The sequence below is a fragment of the Musca domestica genome, unplaced genomic scaffold, assembly GCF_030504385.1.
Source record: "Musca domestica strain aabys unplaced genomic scaffold, Musca_domestica.polishedcontigs.V.1.1 43, whole genome shotgun sequence".
NCBI classification, from domain to species: domain Eukaryota; kingdom Metazoa; phylum Arthropoda; class Insecta; order Diptera; family Muscidae; genus Musca; species Musca domestica.
This window is the reverse complement of record NW_026712332.1, coordinates 4574170-4594296: the sequence shown is the minus strand read 5'-3', so window position 1 is coordinate 4594296 and position 20127 is coordinate 4574170. Positions and strand designations below refer to the sequence as shown.

Below are 20127 nucleotides of genomic sequence, written 5' to 3'. Positions count from 1 at the left end.
CTTTTGCACTATGGGTGCAAAACACTAAATAAAGTGGAGTTTTTTAAATGCACCATTAAGAGTGACTAAATATTGTAGTCTTGGGGCCATAATTGTGAAATATAGTTTTGTGCGGTGGTGTTGAATCTAAATTTAAAAAATTCCTTTTGGGCACTAAAATATAACATAAATACGTTCGCAATAATTTTTTACCAAGGTGTTCTATATGTACAATTCAGAAAACCATATGGACACCATTTTTATAGGGTATATTAAGTTTGTCATCAGTATATATATTCTTGATCAGTATAAAAATCTATGCCGATGTTCGCCAGTCTGTGGAAATCACTCTAGTTTCCGAACGAATTTAAGGTTGATAAAATTTTACTCAAATGTATAATAGTCTGCAGGACTTTTGCCATTGAAAATGGGCCATGTAAGTCCTCGTTTTGGTATACCTCTCTATTATAAAGGCACCTCCCTATTTTGGTGATTAAAGCGAAATTATTCACCGGAATTGTTTCAAATTTGGTATTTGAAGTTCGTAATGGATGATACAGCCTATGACAGAAAATTGTCTGTGCAGTAGCTCAAATTTCGATGAGCACATGATATAAATCGATCTCAGGTCATTACACCACAGAGCTCGCACCTTTTCCAATTTTATTATCTGAAAAATACATATGGTAGTTAGAGACATTTACAATATTTCAACCGATTTGAATACGCAACTGAAAAACATTAGATTTAAGACTACATAATGTGGATCATTGTGATGATGTTTTACCAACATTAGTGCACGCGTAATGGTAGTTCCCCACAAAACCAGCATGCTACTTTAGTGTAGGCAATGTATTTTTAAGAGATTCCGGTGGGGGGATGGGTGTTTAATGTTGTACATCCATAACACCACTGATTTAATAAACGACATATATATATATATATAGGGCTATACCGTCATTATTATTAAATTGATGTAATACATTTTGCCGCATTGTTCTAGATCGTTTTTATACCCTCCACCGTTTGTAACTCATCGAAATAATCATTTTAGACCCAACAAAGTATATATATTCTTGATCAGCGTAAAATTCTAAGACGACTTAGCCCTGTCCGTCCGTCTGTTGTAATCACGCTACAGTCTAAACGAATTAAGATAGAAAGCTAAAATTTTGCACAAATCTCTCTTTTGTCTGTAGGCAGGTCAAGTTCGAAGATGGGCTATATCGGTCCACGATATCGTATAGCCCCCGTATAACGGTACCCCCGATATTCGGTATTTTGATGATTTTAGCCACATTTTTCAATGGAATAGTCTGAAAATCCACACAAGTAGTTCCTTGTGGGTACTTTATACCTCGGCAGAGAATTATCTATATAGGTCCACAATATCGTATAGCCCCCATATAACGGTACCCCCACGGTATTCGGTATTTTGATGATTTTAGCCACATTTTTCAATGGAATTGTCTGAAATTCCACAAAAGGAGTCTCTTGTGGACATTTTACCTCCTCAAAAAGAATTGTCTATATATGTCCACGATATCGTATATCCCCCATATAACTGTACCCCCGATATTCGGTATTTTGATGATGTTAGCCACACTTTTCAATGGAATTGTCTTAAAATCCACACAAGTAGTTTCTTGTGGGTACTTTATACCTCGGCAGAGAATTCTCTATATAGGTTAACGATAACGTATAGCTCCCATATAACGGTACCCCGCGATATTCGGTATTTTGATGATTTTAGCCACATTTTCCAAACGTGTTGTCTGAAAATCCAAACACGGAGTTCTTTGTGAGCACTTTACCCTGAAACGGAATTGTCTATATAGGTCCACAATATCGTATATCCCCCATAAAACGGTACTCCCCTATATTCGGTATTTTGATGATTTTACCCACCTTTTCCAATGGAATTATCTGAAAATCCACACAAGGAGTTCCTTGTGAGTACTTTACACGCAGACATAGATTTGTCTTTATAGGTCCACAATATCGTATGTCCTCCCATATCGGCACCTTCCTATATTAGATATTTTAAAGATTTTTAAAGAAATGTTAATGGATTTAATTTTTTTTTTTTGAAAATTTTCTATTTCGTTCTAAATGGTGGAGGGTATTCAACGTTCGGCCCGGCCGAACTTACTGCTTTTTTACTTGTTTTTCTTAGGGCTATTGAAGGAAATCTCAAATGGTCTTAATGGTCGGAGGATAAAACCACATTAGCTCCTTAAAAATATATTTAAAATTTGGAAATATATAGTTTTTATGTGGAAATGAAAAGTTATGAAGCGATAAACAAAAAAATCGAATCGGCGAGGCCCGAGGCCCTACACAACTATGCATATTTAGTGGAGCTACTTGTAATAACTAAACATTTATATTTGGAGTTTGTGTGAAATATATCATATCCACTTTATTTAATTCACTTTATTTTCTCAATACACTAAATCTCAAATATTTTTATGATTCATAATTTGAAAACAGTGCAATGACTTATTTTACGTTATCACTATCCAAATATGTCGTGAAATATAACAAGTAAAAAAGCTGTAAGTTCGGCCGGGCCGAACGTTGAATACCCTCCACCATTTGGTACAAATTTAACAATTTTCAAAAAAAAAAAAAAAAATAAAATCCCTTTAAAAATCTGTTAAAATCTTGAAAATACCTAATGTAGACGTATATTAGAGTCTATACGACGATGTGGACCTGCATAGGCAACTTTTGTCACAAGCTATTACAATATTCAAATGCGAAACTTGAAAAAAAATCTGTTTATAATGCACAGGCAATTTTCTGTCATAGGCTATAATATCGAACTTCACGAACTTCAAATGCGAAATTTGAAACATTGTCACTAAAATCATGAAAATACCGAAGATCGGGGGGTACAGTTATATGGGGGCTATACGAAGGCGTGGACCTGCACAGACAACTATCTGTGATAGGCTGTAGCATCCATTATGAACTTCAAATGCAAAATGTGAAACCATTCCGGTAAATAATGCCGCTAAAATCATCAAAATACCGAATATCGGGAGGTACCGTTATATGGGGGCTATATGAAGACGTGGACCTACATGGTTAATTTTTTGACTTAGGATGTAGTATCCATTACGAACTTCAAATACCAAAATTGAAACGATTCCGGTAAATAATGTCGCTAAAATCATAAAAATTACCGAATATCGGGAGGTACCGTTATATGGGGGCTATATGAAGACGTGGACCTACATGGTTAATTTTTTGACTTAGGATGTAGTATCCATTACGAACTTCAAATGCAAAATGTGAAACCATTCCGGTAAATAATGCCGCTAAAATCATCAAAATACCGAATATCGGGAGGTACCGTTATATGGGGGCTATATGAAGACGTGGACCTACATGGCTCATTTTTTGTCTTAGGATGTAGTATCTATTAAAAACATCAAATACCAAATTTGAAACAATTCCGGTAAATAATGTCGCAAAAATCATCAAAATACCGAATATCGGGAGGTACCGTTATATGGGGGCTATACGAAGACATAGACCTACATAGCTGTCTTAAGCCGTAGTATCTATTATGAACTTTGAATATTAGTTATGAAAGAATTCCAGTAACAAATGTCGCTAGAATCATCAAAATACCGCATATCGGGAGGTACCGTTATATGTGGGCTATACGAAGACGTGGACCTACATGGCCCATTTTCAATATCAAAAGTCCTGCAGACATAGTACACATTTGAGTAAAATTTTATCAACCTACTTCATTTCGTTCGGAAGCTAGAGTGATTTCCACAGACGGACGGACATTGATAAATCGACATAGAATTTTATACTGATCAAGAATATATATATACTTTGTGGGGTCTAAAATGTATATTTCGAGGTGTTACAAACGGAATGACAAACTTAATATACCCTCCATACTATGGTGGAGGGTATAAAAACTTACATCTCAAATAACAGAAAAAAACTATCATCTGGATATGCTTGACGACAGTTCTGCATTTATGAAACCGCAGATTGTTTTGAAGTTGTACTCATTTAAATGCTCAAATATAAAGTTTTTTGAAATCGCTAAAGAACTAAAGTGATTAAATGTGTGTTATTTTTGACTAGTTTGTTTGCATGAGTTCTATGGGAGTCGTAATCGTATGATCTTTTCGGAAATATTTGAACCAGTCTTTAGAAAACTAATCAGGTCTTCACGAAATACAACAAAAAAGGAATTCCTTTTTTCTACGCTTTCGTTTTTATGTTGCACTAATTTTTAGAAAAATATATCGTATTCTTTAATAACATATGGCAACAACCACTTTGTGAGTGGGAAACCCACAAAAACAAAAATTTAGATTCTTTTATAATTTTTGCAAAAAGAAATAGACGCCAGCAAAATGGTCAGCAAATGGAACAAGTTCATCGATTCCAAAACAGCAATATTAAACAACAGTTAGAAATGGTGTCTCGCTGCCACTTTGATAACAATTCAAAACATTTTCATCTGTAATTCGAGAATTCCTTTGTAGCTTTAACGTTTCAATTGTAATTTGAGAATTCTATTTTTATACCCTCCATCACTGTATCGGGGTAAAATTCTAAGTCGCTTTAGCCATCCGTCTGTCTGTTGTAGTCATGCTACCTTGCGAACGAATTGAGATAGAAGGCACGTGTGAATTTTTCCAACAGGCAAGTTAAGTTCGTAAATGGGCTATGTCGGAACACGTTTTCGTATAGCCCCCATATAACGGTACCTCCCTTTTTTCGGTATTTTGATGATTTCAGCAACATATTCACCGGCATCGTTCCAAATTTCGTACTGGTTCAGGTTCAGATCTTCGTAAAGCCCTCATATAACAGTACCTTCCGATATTCGATATTTTCATGATTTTAGCGCCATTATTTACCGGAATTATTTCGAATTTCGTAACGGGTACTACAGCCTATGACAACAATTTTTATATGAAGGTCCAGGTCTTCGTATAGCCCCCATATAACGGTACCTCCCGATAGTCGGTATTTTGACGATTTCAGCAACATAATTCACCGGAATCGTTTCAAATTTCGTATTGAAAGATCTTAATAGGTACAATAACTTATGGCAAAAAAATCGTATGTAGGTCCACGTATTCGTATAGCCTCTATGTGACGGTACCTCCGACATTATTCGCCGTAATTGTAACAAATTTCGTATTAGAAGTTCGTAATGGGAACTAGAGCCTATGCCAAAAAAATTTCGTATGCAGTACCAAGTCTTTGTATAGCCCCCATGAACGGTTTTCATTTAAGTGGTAGTTTTCGTTTTTTTTTGAAATTTTTCAATGTCCTTCGAAATGGTAGAGGGAATTAAAATTCCGGCCCGGTCGAACTTAGCTGCTTTTTTACTTGTTTTACTTGTAATTTCGTATAATTTTATTTAAAATTAGAATTATTTAATTTATTATTTGAGTTTTTTTTATTTCGAATATCTAATATTCCTTTTGTAATTTGTAATTCAAAAAAGCAGATACGAAACCAATGCAAAAAAATCTATACTTTTTGTTTCGAATTTTCAATGGAATTATTCGAATTACAAATTAATTAATGTCATTTTAAAATGGAATGTAACGAATTAAACCCAGCCAAATACGATTGATGCCAAAGATGTGGTGGAATTATAATACAATATGATTCCGGATTACATATTTTGGCATGAAAGAAGCCGTGATTGTTTTACTAATTATTTTGAAAAAGCAGTCGACCCACATTTTAATTAATATTCCCATATTTTAAATTTAAATTCCACTTTTGTGTTTTCTATTTGTTTTAAATATGTATGTAAATGGATATTGGTTATGAACCGTAACGTGCGCATGCGTATGCCAACGTGACATTTCCCATTAAGTTCATTTAACGCAATGTTGTTAATTGATAAATACTCTTTAGAACACTTTTTAGACTGGGCTGACTAGAATTGCTTATTCATAATGATGGTTCCATATCAATACAAACAACAACACATTTGTACATCGTTGAAGATGAACCATGAAAAATTGTTTAGTTATTTTCGGGTCTCAGAAGCGTCGGATCGACATTAAAGTTTTTTTTTTTTTTTTTTTTTTTTTTTGAAACTAATAAAACGGTTCAAAATCTATGCGCCCATCGATGTGTGGTATTCGGGCAATATTGTGGTTGGCTGCATTTATTTATTGCCATCATGAAATCGAAACATATCGAGTTATAAATGTATGCTAATGTCTGTAGATAAATTTACAAAAAAAAGAATATATTTTTCACGACGTGACTATTAGATTTCAATAATTAAGTTCTCTCAATTGAATAAATTTAATGCAAAACAGTTTTTCAAAGTGTAGAATGCTTAATCATCGGAAATGTGGTTAAGTTTTACACAAGTGTACAACAAAAGTTAAAAAAGTGAAAAGGATGACAAATGTTCAAAAGTGGGTCTTTAAAAAGTTAGACATTAAAAAATAATCATGCTAATCGCAAATTTCACCAAATGTGTACACCTCACAATGAAAGTATATATACGTTTTTTTCTTTGCGAGAAGGAATTTTCTTTAGAAACTTATTAATTAAATGTATCTAAAATTATACAAAAGGGTTTCTACGAAAGTAATGCCGGAATGGAATGACCTCGCAAAATTGATGAACGGATGGAAAGAACGATCGCTCTACATATAGTTAGAAGGGACAATGTCGTTAAATTGGCAAACTTTATAAAAAGTGTAAATGGTGTTGATTTCCATCCACTACGCATCCGTCGTGCTTTGAACAGGGTCGGAATGTATTCGCAAATAGCCTGAAAAATACCCCTTATTTCTAAAGTAAACCGCGAGCAGAAGCTTTTGAAATCTTATTATTTTCATAGACGAATGTAAATTCAACGTTTTTGGTAGATATGGAACCACACGGTTGTTGAAAAGAGCAAAAACTGCCGTTCACCTAAATAATATTCGCCCAAAGGAAGGGCTCATGTATCTTGACGTATTAACAACTAATTTCGTCTTAAGCATTAAATAGCTTGAGTTTTATAGAAAATTCATATTTATGCATGACAATGACACCAAGCATATCTCAATGTTACAGGAAAAATTCAGCATATTATGTAGAGCTAACAAGTAAAAGACCATTAATTTCGACCGGACCGAATTTTTAATACCCGCCATCTTAGGGTAAATAATATTTTTTAATATAAAAGTATCTGGATTCAAGCTTGTTTCACTTTAAACTTCATAAACCAGTAAGACCGTTTGGATAATGCAGTTAAACTTATCAAAAACCCATAAAGTGTGTGAGGCCGTTATATGGGGCCATAACAAAACGGGAACCTCTATAGACAATTTTACACTTCAAGGATTGTCATCTATCAAATCTTTTAAAAAATTTTAAACTATTATGTAGGTAAATCTGACTAGGATTATCAAAATACTGAATATCGGTGGGTATCGTTATATGTGCGCTATAGGAAAACGTGAAACTAAATATTAAATGTTATGTCACCGGAGCAAGAACTACAAATACCAATTGTTGGACAAATCACTGGAAAAATATGACAAAAATCATCAAACACCGAATATACGGAGGTACCGTTATATGAGGGCTATACAAAAACGTGGACCTGTACATACAATGTTTCGCCGTATGAGCTAGAACCCATTATAAAACACAAATACCAATTTGTAGACAAATCCGTAAAAAAATGCGGCAAATATCACCAAAACAACGAATATTTGGAGGTACTGTCGTATGGCGGTTTACCAAAACGTGGACCTAAATATACAATGTTTCGCCACACTAGCTAGAAACCATTATACCCTACAAAAACCAATTTTCAGATAAATCCGTGAAAAAATGCGGCAAAAATCATCAAAAACCGAATATCGGGAGGTACCGTTATATGGGGGATATACTAAAACTTGGACCTATACATACAGTATTTCGCCACCGGAGCTAGAACCCATCATGACCAGCAAATGGCAATTTTTAGACAAATCCGTGAAAAATGTGGCAGAAATCTTCAAAATACCGAATACCGGGAGGTACCGTTATATGGGGGCAATACCAAAACGTGGACCTATACATACAATGTTTCGCCACCGAATAATATGGACTGTATCGTGATTTCAACAGAAAGACAGACGGACATCGTTAAATCGACTTAGAATTTTATGCTGATTATGAACATACGTATATACTTTATGGTGTCTACGATGAATATTTAGGGATGTTACTAACGGAATGAGAAAGTTAATATACCCTCCTTTCCAAGGTGGAGGGTATAAAAATAGAAGACAAGTGTATCGGAGTTTTAAAAGTTTATATCGGAGTGTAACCTAAATTGTTGCCCCTTTCCATTGCCTTCATTAACATTTTTTGAAATTTCCGCATTCAGATTTCTTGAATTTTTTTACATTTTAATTCTTTGGGGAAATTGTCAAAGGAGGACATAATCTATATCACAAATTTGTATACTTAATATGTACCATTAAAAATAACATAAATGTTTGTTTCAATATCAAGTCTGGGCTGTGGAAAATTTCAAGTGGATTTGGTTTGTAGATCAAACCCCCAAAAGAGTTTCGGGTTCTTAGGCCATATACAATTTTTTTGGTCGGAAACTCGAATTAAAATTAAATCTAGATTATTTCTCATAAAAAAAAAGAAAAATATTTTAAGGCATTTTTGACTGACACAAGTTATCGGTGGGATTCTTCGTAGAGAAACAAAGGAGTTTTAGGTTGACTTAGTTCGATTTTGGCCCTAGGCTCCTTTGTTCTTTTACGAAGAAGCCAGCCGACGTCTTATACCAGTCCAAAAAGCTTTTTATGTAGTTCCACCTTTAAGTTGAGAATACATAAAACGTTTTTTTTTGACTGAAGAACAAAGGAGGCTTAGGCCAAAATCGAATTAAGTCAATCTGAAACTCCTTTGTTCCTCTACGAAGAAGCCAGCCGAAAACGCGTTTTATGTATTGTCATCTTTTAATAAGCAGTAAAACACATAATATTCATTTGTAATATACAAATTTCTAATGTAAATTTCTAAAAAACTGTTAAACTTGAATTTACAGTTTATTCCATGGTACAATAAGGAGGTAAAACAGCCTTACAACAACTACCAAAATACATACAAAATACATTTTCAAGTAACCTACGGTCCACTGCTCGACGCATTCGGCATTTTACACCCATCGGCGGAGCCCCTCTGAGCTAAAGATAACATATTTTCATTGGATTAGTAGAAATATTGAGATAAGCGAAGTTTGAAGAAAATCGAAAATTGAATGTAGGACATATAATTATTAACATTTTTTTTGGAGTTTTTAGAAGGAGTGGGTCGAAAAATCCAATATTCACAACAGATATTGTGTTTGTAAAAATGTTTGGATGTGTCAAAATTTAAAAGAAACCGATGTTTATGTTGCATTTTATGAGTGTGACTGGTACTCCAAACTTTGACCCGTTTCAGGGCGGGTACTAGAAGGAGTGGAAATCGAATCCATTCTCTTTCTATAAGATACATTATTTTGTTAGAGAATTTTGACCTTTTGTGAGAGAGGTACAACAAGGAGTGGTCCTATTTTGCCCATCTTCAAACTGGATCTAAGTTTGATAATAATACGATGTACTACAGCCAATCAGTCAGACAGACAGACGGACGGATGTCCTGAAACGGATTCGGTTCCAAAAGACCTGTGGTCTAAAACCATTGATTCGATGAGGCACGTTCTGGCCGTATCAAATTATATATCTCCTCTGTGGCCATATGGCTGAGGGTATAATGAATTTGTATCAGAGTCAGTTCAGATAAGAAGCGGATAATGTTGGTCCACATGTTTCATTTGTTCTTTGATATTACCTGCAATATATTAAAATACCTGAAAATGTGATTTGTTTTGTGGGTTTTGTAAATTTGTTCATAATAAAAAAGAAAAGCTGTAAGTTTAAGATATCAAATTGCCGAAAGTAGGTGTACACCACTCCAATGAGTCAAATGCGAAGCAGTCAGGCGTAGAGTGATGCCTATGTTTACTATATTATAAGGACTATATACATTTTTCGTTGACATTATTCACTCTTATTATCTGCATTGGTTTCACTCGTTTAGTTACGCAAGAGTTTTTTGAGTCGATTTATGCATGTCAGTCCGTCCGTCCATGTATTCTTGTGAACAAAATGCAGATCACATTTATTATCCGATTGAGATGAAATTTTCAAAACAATATTTGTGTGTGCACCAAATGGCCAATATCTGTCAAAAATTCCTAACTGTTGGTACATCCGACCGAATTCAGTTTAGAAGCAAGTATATTAAATTTGGTGAAAATTGGTTCCGATATAGCTATCCCATACATATGTTTCATTCGATTTGGTCTTTAACTCCCTCACATTCGTAATATGCATTCGACAACAACGATATTTGGTACCAGATATCTTGTAGAGCTCCAAAATACATTTGCCAAATTTTACCGAGAGCGGCTAAGATTTGGAAATAGCTCCCATATATATCCTTAATCCGATTTAAAGTTTATAGTGCATATAATGGCTAATATCAGCCTAAATTAAGTGAAATTCAGGACGTACGTTTCCATTTTTTGGAACTCGGCTCCGATATATATTTTTTTTTAAATAAAATCCCTCTCGAAGTTATATCATGCACTCGATAGCAATGTTATTTGGTATAAAAGATTAAAATTTCTCCGACAAATTTAGCGAAAATCAATTCAGAATTGCATATGCCTCCCATATATTAGTTCTCTCTGAAACCAAACTATAACTGTTCTAAAGCCAAATGTTGATAGGTGGTATGATCTACTTCAAATAAATTCTTTTGTTATGGGAGCTCTACTAAATATGCATAGTGGTTTAGGGTATCCTACAGTCGGGCCCGCCCGACTTTTGAGCTATAGTTTGAGTGTATAGTTTGGCTTCAGAGGGAACTAATATATGGGAGGCATATCCAATTCTGAACCGATTTTCACTAAATTTGACTGAGACATTTTAATCTTTTATACCAAATAACATTGCTATAGAGTGCATAATATCAATTCGAGAAAGATTATATTAACAAAATATATATCGGAGACGAGTTCCGCAAAATGGAAACGTACATCCCGAAATTCATTCCATTTGGTCTGATATTAGCCATTATATGCACAATAATCTTGAAATCGGATGATATATATGGGAGCTATATCCAAATTTGAACCGATCTTTATAAAATTGAAAACGGCTATTTCTTGGCTGTATCTGATGTCTGGTACCAAATATTATTCTTGCATCGTGCATTTTACGAATTTGAGGGACTTAAACACCAATGATGATTTGGGCCACAATAAACATGAAATCGGTCGTAGATATATATGGGAGCTTTATCTAAATTTGGACTGACTTCACAAATTTCAATAGGGTTTGTCCTTGAGCCATATAAATGTTATTTGGAAAATTTCATCTCAATCGAATAATTTTGTTAACAAAAATACATGGACGGACGGACGCACATGCATAAATCGACTCAAAATGTGATTCTATGCTGATCACCAAAAGGAACTATGGGTCTATCTCGTTTCCTTCCCATGTTACAAACAAATCCTCCTATCAGAAAATGCTAAACATTTTACGAAAGGCCCCTAATGTCTTAATTACAGCCGAAAAACTTCGGAAGTTTACTTTTGCTCCACCTTGTACTTGCATATGTACTCGACAGACATTCCGATGTCTGTCTAGCCATATGGCTAAAGAGGGTATATATAATTTGATATGGTCAAAACGTGCCTAGTCAAAATAACGGTTTAGACCCTAAGTCTCTTTGGACCAAATCCGTTTCAGGACATTTGGAGTCGATCTAGCGATGTCTGTCCGTGCGTCCGACCGTCTGTCTGTCAGGCTGGTGCGCACTATAACTATAACTCTCGAAGGGAGCATCCGATTTGGTCCAAACATGGTACATCGTAATATTTTTGTTGAACTTAGATCGAATTCGGAGATGGGCAATATCGGTCCACTCCTTCTGGTACATTCCCCACAAATGTTCGAAAGAGAGACTATAATCCGATTTTGCTCCAACTTTGCAAATCCTTATATTTGCTTCAGTTCTAGGTCGATATGGACAATATCGGTCCACTTCATCAAGTACCTCCCCCACAAAGGGTCAAAATTTTGAATAATTACAACTCTTATAAAATGTGATGTAAAAGTCCGATTGTCTTCAAATTTCACACATCCCAATAATTTTATAAACCGAAAGTCTTGTGTTAAGATGAAATTCATCGGTTCACTTTTTCTGGTACCTCCACCACAACAGGTCGAAATTTTCAAAAAATATATTTTCTGCACAGAAAAAGAATAGATAATCCGATTTTGCTCCAACTTTGCACATCCAAATATTTGCGTCAGTGCAAGGTCAGGTGCGAAAATGGACAATATCGGCTTACTCTATCGAGTGCCTCTCCCACAAATGGCCAAAATTTTGAATTACAACTCTTATAAAATGTGATTTAAGAGTCCGATTTTCTTCAAATTTCAAACATCCTAATAATTTTATTAACCCATGTTCTGGTGTAAGGATAAATATATCGGTCCACTCCTTCTTGTACCTCCCCAACAAAAGGTCGAAATTTTGAATATTCATTAAGCTCATAAAACGCCAAATAAATATCCGATTCCATTTAGACCTCGCACATCTGAATATTTTTTATTAACATAGGATCTGTTATAAAGGCTGTAGAGATCAGACCATTCCTTCTGGTAAGTTCCCCACAAAGGGTCAAAGTTTTGACTAACCAAAACGTTTATAAAATCCGAAATAAGCATCAGGTTCCCTTTATATTTCACACATTCCATTATTTATAATAACAAAAGATCTATTTTGAAGATGGGATATATCGGTCCTCTCCTTCTGGTACCTTCCCCACAATGGGTTAAAATTTTAAATAGCCATGGAGCTCATAAAATGCGAAATTAACATCCGATTCCAATCAAACTTGGCACATTTCAATAATTCCATCAAAATCTGCTATAAAGATGGTAGAGATTGCACCATTTCTTCTGGTACCTGCCCCACATAAGGGTTCAAGATTTTTGAGAAACCAAGCGCTCAAAGTAAGCCAACTAAGCATTCAATTATCTTCAAATTTTACACATACAAACATTTTTGTTAACACTGCAAACTGCTGCAAACCCTTTCTGGGGTCATCCACAAAGGGTCACAATTTTCAATACTTTTATCTGTCATAACTTACGACACAAGTCAGCGATTCTTTACAATTTGCTATTTCTAGACATTTCTATCAACCAGTAACTTGGGATGAATGTGGATTTTATGATGAAGTTCTCAATATAGTCCAAACCTTGCACGTCGCAATATTTATATCGTATTTATTTAGGTCCGATATGAAATGGACAGTACTGATTTAAATGTTGACCTTTCATTGAATATTCGCGGTTTTCAATTATTTATTCAACATCAATGAAACAGTTGTATGGTTTTTTGATTGTTTTGATAGTAATTCTGACATTACAAGCCAATACTTGAAAATTTTTCAAAGTTAGCCTAACTTGTCTTCATTGTACCATGTTTTCCACTATGAATTGTATTCGTATTCACATTTGACATTAATTCTATAATCCCACATTTACACTTAAATTATATTAAAAAAAATAATGCTTTGTGGAGCAGGTAATTGGACGGATAGTTACAAGATTTCGTGTATTTTTTTTTTAAATTGTACGCTAATAAACTTTGTTTACATTCTTGCAGTTCATTGGAGGCATTGGCATACCTCTTGACGATTCTGGATTTGAATCCTATATATCTGGATACATTTTGAAAGCCCAATATTATTTACCAGAGGAGTTTGGGCCAATGAAATTGAGACCACAGACAATACATCGTCGCAGACGTGAAAATTCTCACACAGAGTTCAATTACTCACCTAAACACAGATCGAAATATATAAACGAAACTGTGCAAGGACACACGAATCGAAAGGAATATAAAAACAGGATTGGTGCCGATTCCAATGGTTCTCGAGAAACCTTAAGTTTGATGAAAACTACCGGAGTTTATCGATGGATTATTTACAGAGCTATTGAAATTGCATTAAATAAGTAAGTATCTATTAAACTATGTATGAAAAACAGCTAAATATAATTTGTTTAATTCTTATACATGACAACATTATTACACGTTCGGTAAAAAGGGTGCCAAAAGTCGAAAAGTTTGCAATATATAGTAATATTTCTGATGTTGAATGTCACTTCTCTCCAACCTTAAACAAGTGGAACGAATTTGGCAATTCTCAAAAACAATAAAATCCGTTAAAAATTCTGTTAAAATCTTAAAAATACCGATAGTAGCTGTTACATTAGGGTCTATACGACGACATGGACCTGCATAGGTAACTTTTGTCATAAGCCATTACAATATTCAAATGCGAAACTTAAAAAAAAAAAACAGTGATTAATGTACCTAAAATCATCAAAATTCGGAATATCGGGAGGTACCGTTATATGGGGCTATACCAAAACGAGGACCTACATGGCCCATTTTCAATACCAAAAGTCCTGCAGACATAATATACATTTGAGTAACATTTTATAAATCTACTTTAATTCGTTCGGAAGCTAGAGTGATTTCCACAGAGAGACAGACGGGCGGTCATCGCTAAATCGACATAGAATTTTATGCTGATCAAGAATATATATACTTTGCGAGGCCTAAAATGTATATTTCGGGGTGTTACAAACAGAATGACAAACTTTATATACCCTCCATACTGTTGAGAATATTGGAAAAACAGTGATTAATGTACCTAAAATCATCAAAATACGGAATATCGGGAGGTACCGTTATATGGGGCTATACCAAAACGAGGACCTACATGGCCCATTTTCAATACCAAAAGTCCTGCAGACATAATATACATTTGAGTAACATTTTATAAATCTACTTTAATTCGTTCGGAAGCTAGAGTGATTTCCACAGAGAGACAGACGGGCGGTCATCGCTAAATCGACATAGAATTTTATGCTGATCAAGAATATATATACTTTGCGAGGCCTAAAATGTATATTTCGGGGTGTTACAAACAGAATGACAAACTTTATATACCCTCCATACTATGGTGGAGGGTATAAAAAGGAATACAGGAATCCTTAGTACAGTGAAATCAACGTAGGGATATGCTACCAATCGATTTTTATACCCTCCACCATACATAGTATGGAGGGTATATTAAGTTCGTCATTCCGTTTGTAACTCATCGAAATAATCATTTTAGACCCAACAAAGAGTATATATTTTTGATCAGCGTAAAATTCTAAGACGATTTAGCCCTTTCCTTCCGTCTGTCCGTTTGTTGTAATCATGCTACAGTCAAAACGAATAAAGATAGGAAGCTAAAATTTTGCACAGATCTCTCTTTTGTCTGCAAGCAGGTCAAGTTCGAAGATAAGCTATATCGGTCCACGATATCTTATAGCCCCCCATATAGAGTTACCCCCCACCCTCCCCCAATGAAATGTCACACATAGAGTCCCTTGTGAGTACTTTACCCCCTGAAAGAGAATTGTCTATATAGGTCCACGATATCGTATATCCCCCATATAAAGGTACCCCCCTACACAAGGAGTTTCTTGTAAGCACTTTACCCCCTGAATGGGAATTGTATATATAGATCCACCACCATGCCACACATAGAGTCCCTTGTGAGTACTTTACCCCCTGAAAGATAATTATCTATATAGGTCCACGATATCATGTAACCCCCCTATAACGGTACCCCCCATATTCGGTATTTTGATGATTTTAACCACATTTTTCAAGGGAATTCTACACAATGATTTCTTTGCGAGTACTTTACCCACAGACATACATGTGTCTATATAGGACCACAATATCGTATATCCCCCCATATATCGGCAACTTCAGATTTCAGTTATTTTAAGGGTTTTTACAGAATTTTTAATGGATTATAGATATATATATATATATATATATATATATATATATATATATATATATATATATATATATCTTTATATATAAAAGAAAGTTGTGTTAGTTACTACGCTTATAACTTAAGAACCGCTAATCTGTTGTTAATGATTCATACAAATTCGGAATTGTCTCCTATCCGAAAAGGATAATATCCAAAAAAATCGCGTAAAAATGTGATACATTAACATTTTCATTTTGACTTTTGAAATGTACAATAGTAATGTTTTATTTTGCATGATTTTTTTTCATTTTGACTTACTTTTTTCTAATGTACATTTGTAGTGTTTTTTTTTACATGGAAGTGTAGTACCGAATTATGTGGTGGCGAAACGGAATATATGATATCGAAGTAATTTAACGCGGTAACACCAAAGATAAAAGATAATTACTTTTTCAAAATCGCTAAAAAATCACGAAATAGAGATCTTATTGCAAAAATTCTCAAATCGGGAAAATGTCGAAAAAAAGTTTCAATGGAATCGAATTTTAAAATAATAGTACATTCTATTGACAAACTTTGTAAGGATCTTTAAACGGTTGTTGTAAAAAATCAGCGACCAAGTTGAAGATTTTTTCAATTTGTTATTCTTCTTTTGTCAATTTTTTTTTTTCAATTTGTATTATTATATTGAATTCAGTGGATTTTTTGTGAACAAAATAAAGAATAATTTTTCACTATATACAATTTTTCACCAAAAAATTAAATTAGTCCGAAATACGATGTTAACTGACATCTACCTTTCAACTCCAGGGTCTACATCGTGCTTCAGCTGGAAGATGTGCACACATTTAAACAAACAAAAATGACCGAATATTTGTTGAATCGTCATTGAATTAAACTATGACGAAAGATATGGACTTTATGGAGTCTCCAATTTACAATTTAAATGACAAATAAAATTAGTTCCCATCTTACGGTAATGGGTAATTATATTTGACTATTCTGAAATCAGTCTGCCTTCAATTATGAGGAGGATAAAACTATTTTTACTTATTTAAATCACGTGAATTTTTTTCAGTTTGACATGCTATGCTGTTCTGCTACATTTTTGATTTGGCCTTTATTTGTCATCTTTGATTATAAGGGGTAGAAGAAAGTTTTCAATGTAGGTCGATGTTTCAGAGTAGTGCCCATATAAAGGTACCACCTGATTTTACCATATTTCAAAGGATTTGGCTAAAAATGTGTATTTGGGGGGTGAAAATCTTACACAAAAATTTCAACATATCTACAAATTTTAGAATTTTTTCCATGTAATAGTACCCCCTCAAGTCCACCTTAATGCACAATCTGAGGTGCTAATGGGTTTAAAAAAAGTAATTAACTTTGGCTATTCTTAAATCATTCAGCCCTCAATTATGAGGTGTACAAAATACAGTAAATTCCAAATTACTGCTCATTTGACTAAAAATTAAAAATTAATCGACCAGTACGTGAAGACTTATAACAGTCATATCTGTGAATAAGTATGCATAATAGACAAAAATACGGGCCGGCAACGCGGACCGGGCCAGCTAGTATATATATATATATATATATATATATATATATATATATATATATATATATATATATATATATTTTTTTATTTTCTAATTGGTTCCAAATGGTGGAGGGTATTCAAAGTTCGGCCGGGATTTTTTACTGTGTTTTTGCTGCTTTTTTACTTGTTTTTATTTGCCTGGCTTGAATTTCAAATGAAGTTTTATGTGTGTGTGCTCTTTTCAATTATGTGAAAATTGTTAAAAAAAATATTCAAATTCTTCCTTCGTTACATTCTGTGACATATAGCTATATCTTTACCGATTTTCACCAAATTCGATACACTTTTTTCTATGCTGAATTCGTTTGTATGTGCCTTAATCCATTCATTTCGGGTGTATATTAACCATTTGGTGTACAATGAGCTTGATATCGAGTAAATATATTTATATGGGAGTTATATCCAAATCTAAACCGATCTTGATAAAATTTAGCAAAGGTATTTCTGAGTCGTATTTGATTTATCGTTGTTAAGAAGTGCATATTGCAACTGTGAAGGGCAAAAATAACAAATCGGATGAACAATATATATGGGAGATATAGCAATATCTGCACCGATTTTCACCAACTTTTATATACTTGTTTCTAAGCTCAATTTGGTCGTGTACAGACGGACGGATGGAAAGACGGGTAAACGGACGGACATGCATAAATCGGCTAAAAATGTGATTCTATGTAGATCATCAAAAGGAACTGTGGTTCTACCTCGCTTCCTTCTCTATGTTACAAACAAATGCCAAATACAAAATACCCTGACCACAGTGAGGTATAGGGTATACAATTTACACTTTTTGTTGCGAAATAAATGTTTAGAAAAATATAGAACATGATTTTAAAAAGAAATGTTGGCCTTTCAGAAAAAGGTGGTTTTCGTATTTTTGTACATGCTCAACATAGGGATTCCATTCCATTACTTCATTATCTAGTAAATTTAGGACTGGTAAAATGGACCGTTTATTTTGCCTGCCATTTGAACGAAAGTCATTTAGTGTCCGAAGGACTTGTGTTTTGGATTCTTGAATATATTCTGCAATTTAGTAAAACTTTTGGCGATTTTATCCACATAAAAGTTAGGTCCGGGCGAACTTTAGGGTTTTTTTGCTTTGTTTGTTTCTACTTTTGCATTCAGTTTGTAACACCTCAAAAGTTCGATAGAGATATATACTTGATCAAAGTAAAATACTGTGGATGTGCCACTCCGCTCCGCAATTTAAATCTCGATAAAGGTAGTCATGGAACATCACGTTTATTTTCGTGACATTATTCAACGAAATTGTTTTGTTTTGGAGCATCTTCTTTAAAACACTTTCTAAATCTATTAATGCATGTCAGTCAGTCTGCCCGCCTGTCCATGTATTTTGTGAATAAAGTGCTGGTCGCATTTATTATCCGATTGAGATGGCATTTTCCAAACAATATTTGTTTGGATCGAGGACGAACCCTATTGAAATTGGTGGGAATTGGTTCAGATTTAGGTATAGCTCCCATATATATCTTCTTGATAAAACTCTTTTAAAATAGCAATGCTTATAATTTAGTTGTTAAAGTAAAATACTCAGCAAGTAAAAAGCTGTAAACTGGCGGGCCGAACTTTGAATGTCCTCCACCATTTGGAACGAATTTGGCAACTCTCAAAAACAATAAAATCCTTTAAAATTCTGTTAAAATCTTAAAAATACCGAATATAGCCGTTATATTAGGGTATATACAACGACGTGGTAACCTGCATAGGTAACTTTTGTCATAAGCCATTACAATATTCAAATGCGAAACTTGAAAAAAAAAAATCTGTGAATGATGTAGCTAAAATCATCAAAATACCGAATATAGTGAGGTACCATTATATGGGGGCTATACAATTTTCTGTCTTAGGCTGTAGTATCCACTATGAACTTCAAATACCAAATTTGAAACAATTCGGGTAAATAAAGTCGCTAAAATCATCAAAATACTGAAAATCGGGAGGTACAGTTATTTTGGGGATATACGAAGACGTGGACCTGCACAGACAATTGTCTATCTTAGGCTGTAGTATCCACTACGAACTTCAAATACTAAATTTAAAACAATTCCGGTGAATAATGTCGCTAAAATCATCAAAATACCGAATTTCGGGAGGTGCCGTTATATGGGGGCTATACCAAAACGTGGTCCTACATGACACATTTTCATACCAAAATTCCTGCATTTTTTACTCATTTCTGTTTGTCCACCTACTATGTCGATCAAAGTTATTATTTGAATATTTAATGGCGTTATTACTTTTTTGTTTCAGTTCCGCCCTGCCTGGCCAAATCTGTTTATTGCGCAGCATTTGTGAACATGCTGCCGTGCCGTTCGATTATCGAAGTGGGCTGCTGGGAGAGATTTTGCATATTATTTTAACGTAAGCTATTGACAGTTAGCATCCCCAAACACGTTGTTAATAGTTTCTTTATAGTCCCTCGACTTCGGAAGATGATTCTACAAATTCCTCAGCAAATAAAGTATATTCGGAAGCGGAATCCCAGGGAAAATCTGGTGAAGATTGCTCGATTTTATACGGAGAATGCTCCAAGCCTCCAATGGAGTTCATATCGGCAATATTAAGAAATTAAAGTTGACCT

General features: G+C 34.3%; 1 protein-coding gene across 1 annotated transcript; it reads left to right on the top strand.

Annotated features, from left to right (window-relative positions):
* The first annotated feature begins 6067 nt into the window (after positions 1–6067).
* Positions 6068–20122, top strand: LOC131804412 (uncharacterized). The gene is made up of 4 exons (XM_059127256.1): positions 6068–6201; positions 13738–14087; positions 19797–19907; positions 19962–20122. The coding sequence occupies exons 1-4, from the start codon at positions 6109–6111 to the stop codon at positions 20116–20118; spliced, it is 711 nt and encodes a 236-aa protein (XP_058983239.1). The 5' UTR covers positions 6068–6108; the 3' UTR covers positions 20119–20122.
* Positions 20123–20127: the final 5 nt, after the last annotated feature.

Bases quoted from the DNA above. Each gene is read 5' to 3' on its own strand.
- LOC131804412 (XM_059127256.1), top strand. From the start codon at position 6,109: ATGCGCCCATCGATGTGTGGTATTCGGGCAATATTGTGGTTGGCTGCA. The intron at 6,202-13,737 runs GTATGCTAATGT...ACATTCTTGCAG, and splicing joins AAACATATCGAGTTATAAAT to TTCATTGGAGGCATTGGCAT. The intron at 19,908-19,961 runs GTAAGCTATTGA...GTTTCTTTATAG, and splicing joins ATTTTGCATATTATTTTAAC to TCCCTCGACTTCGGAAGATG.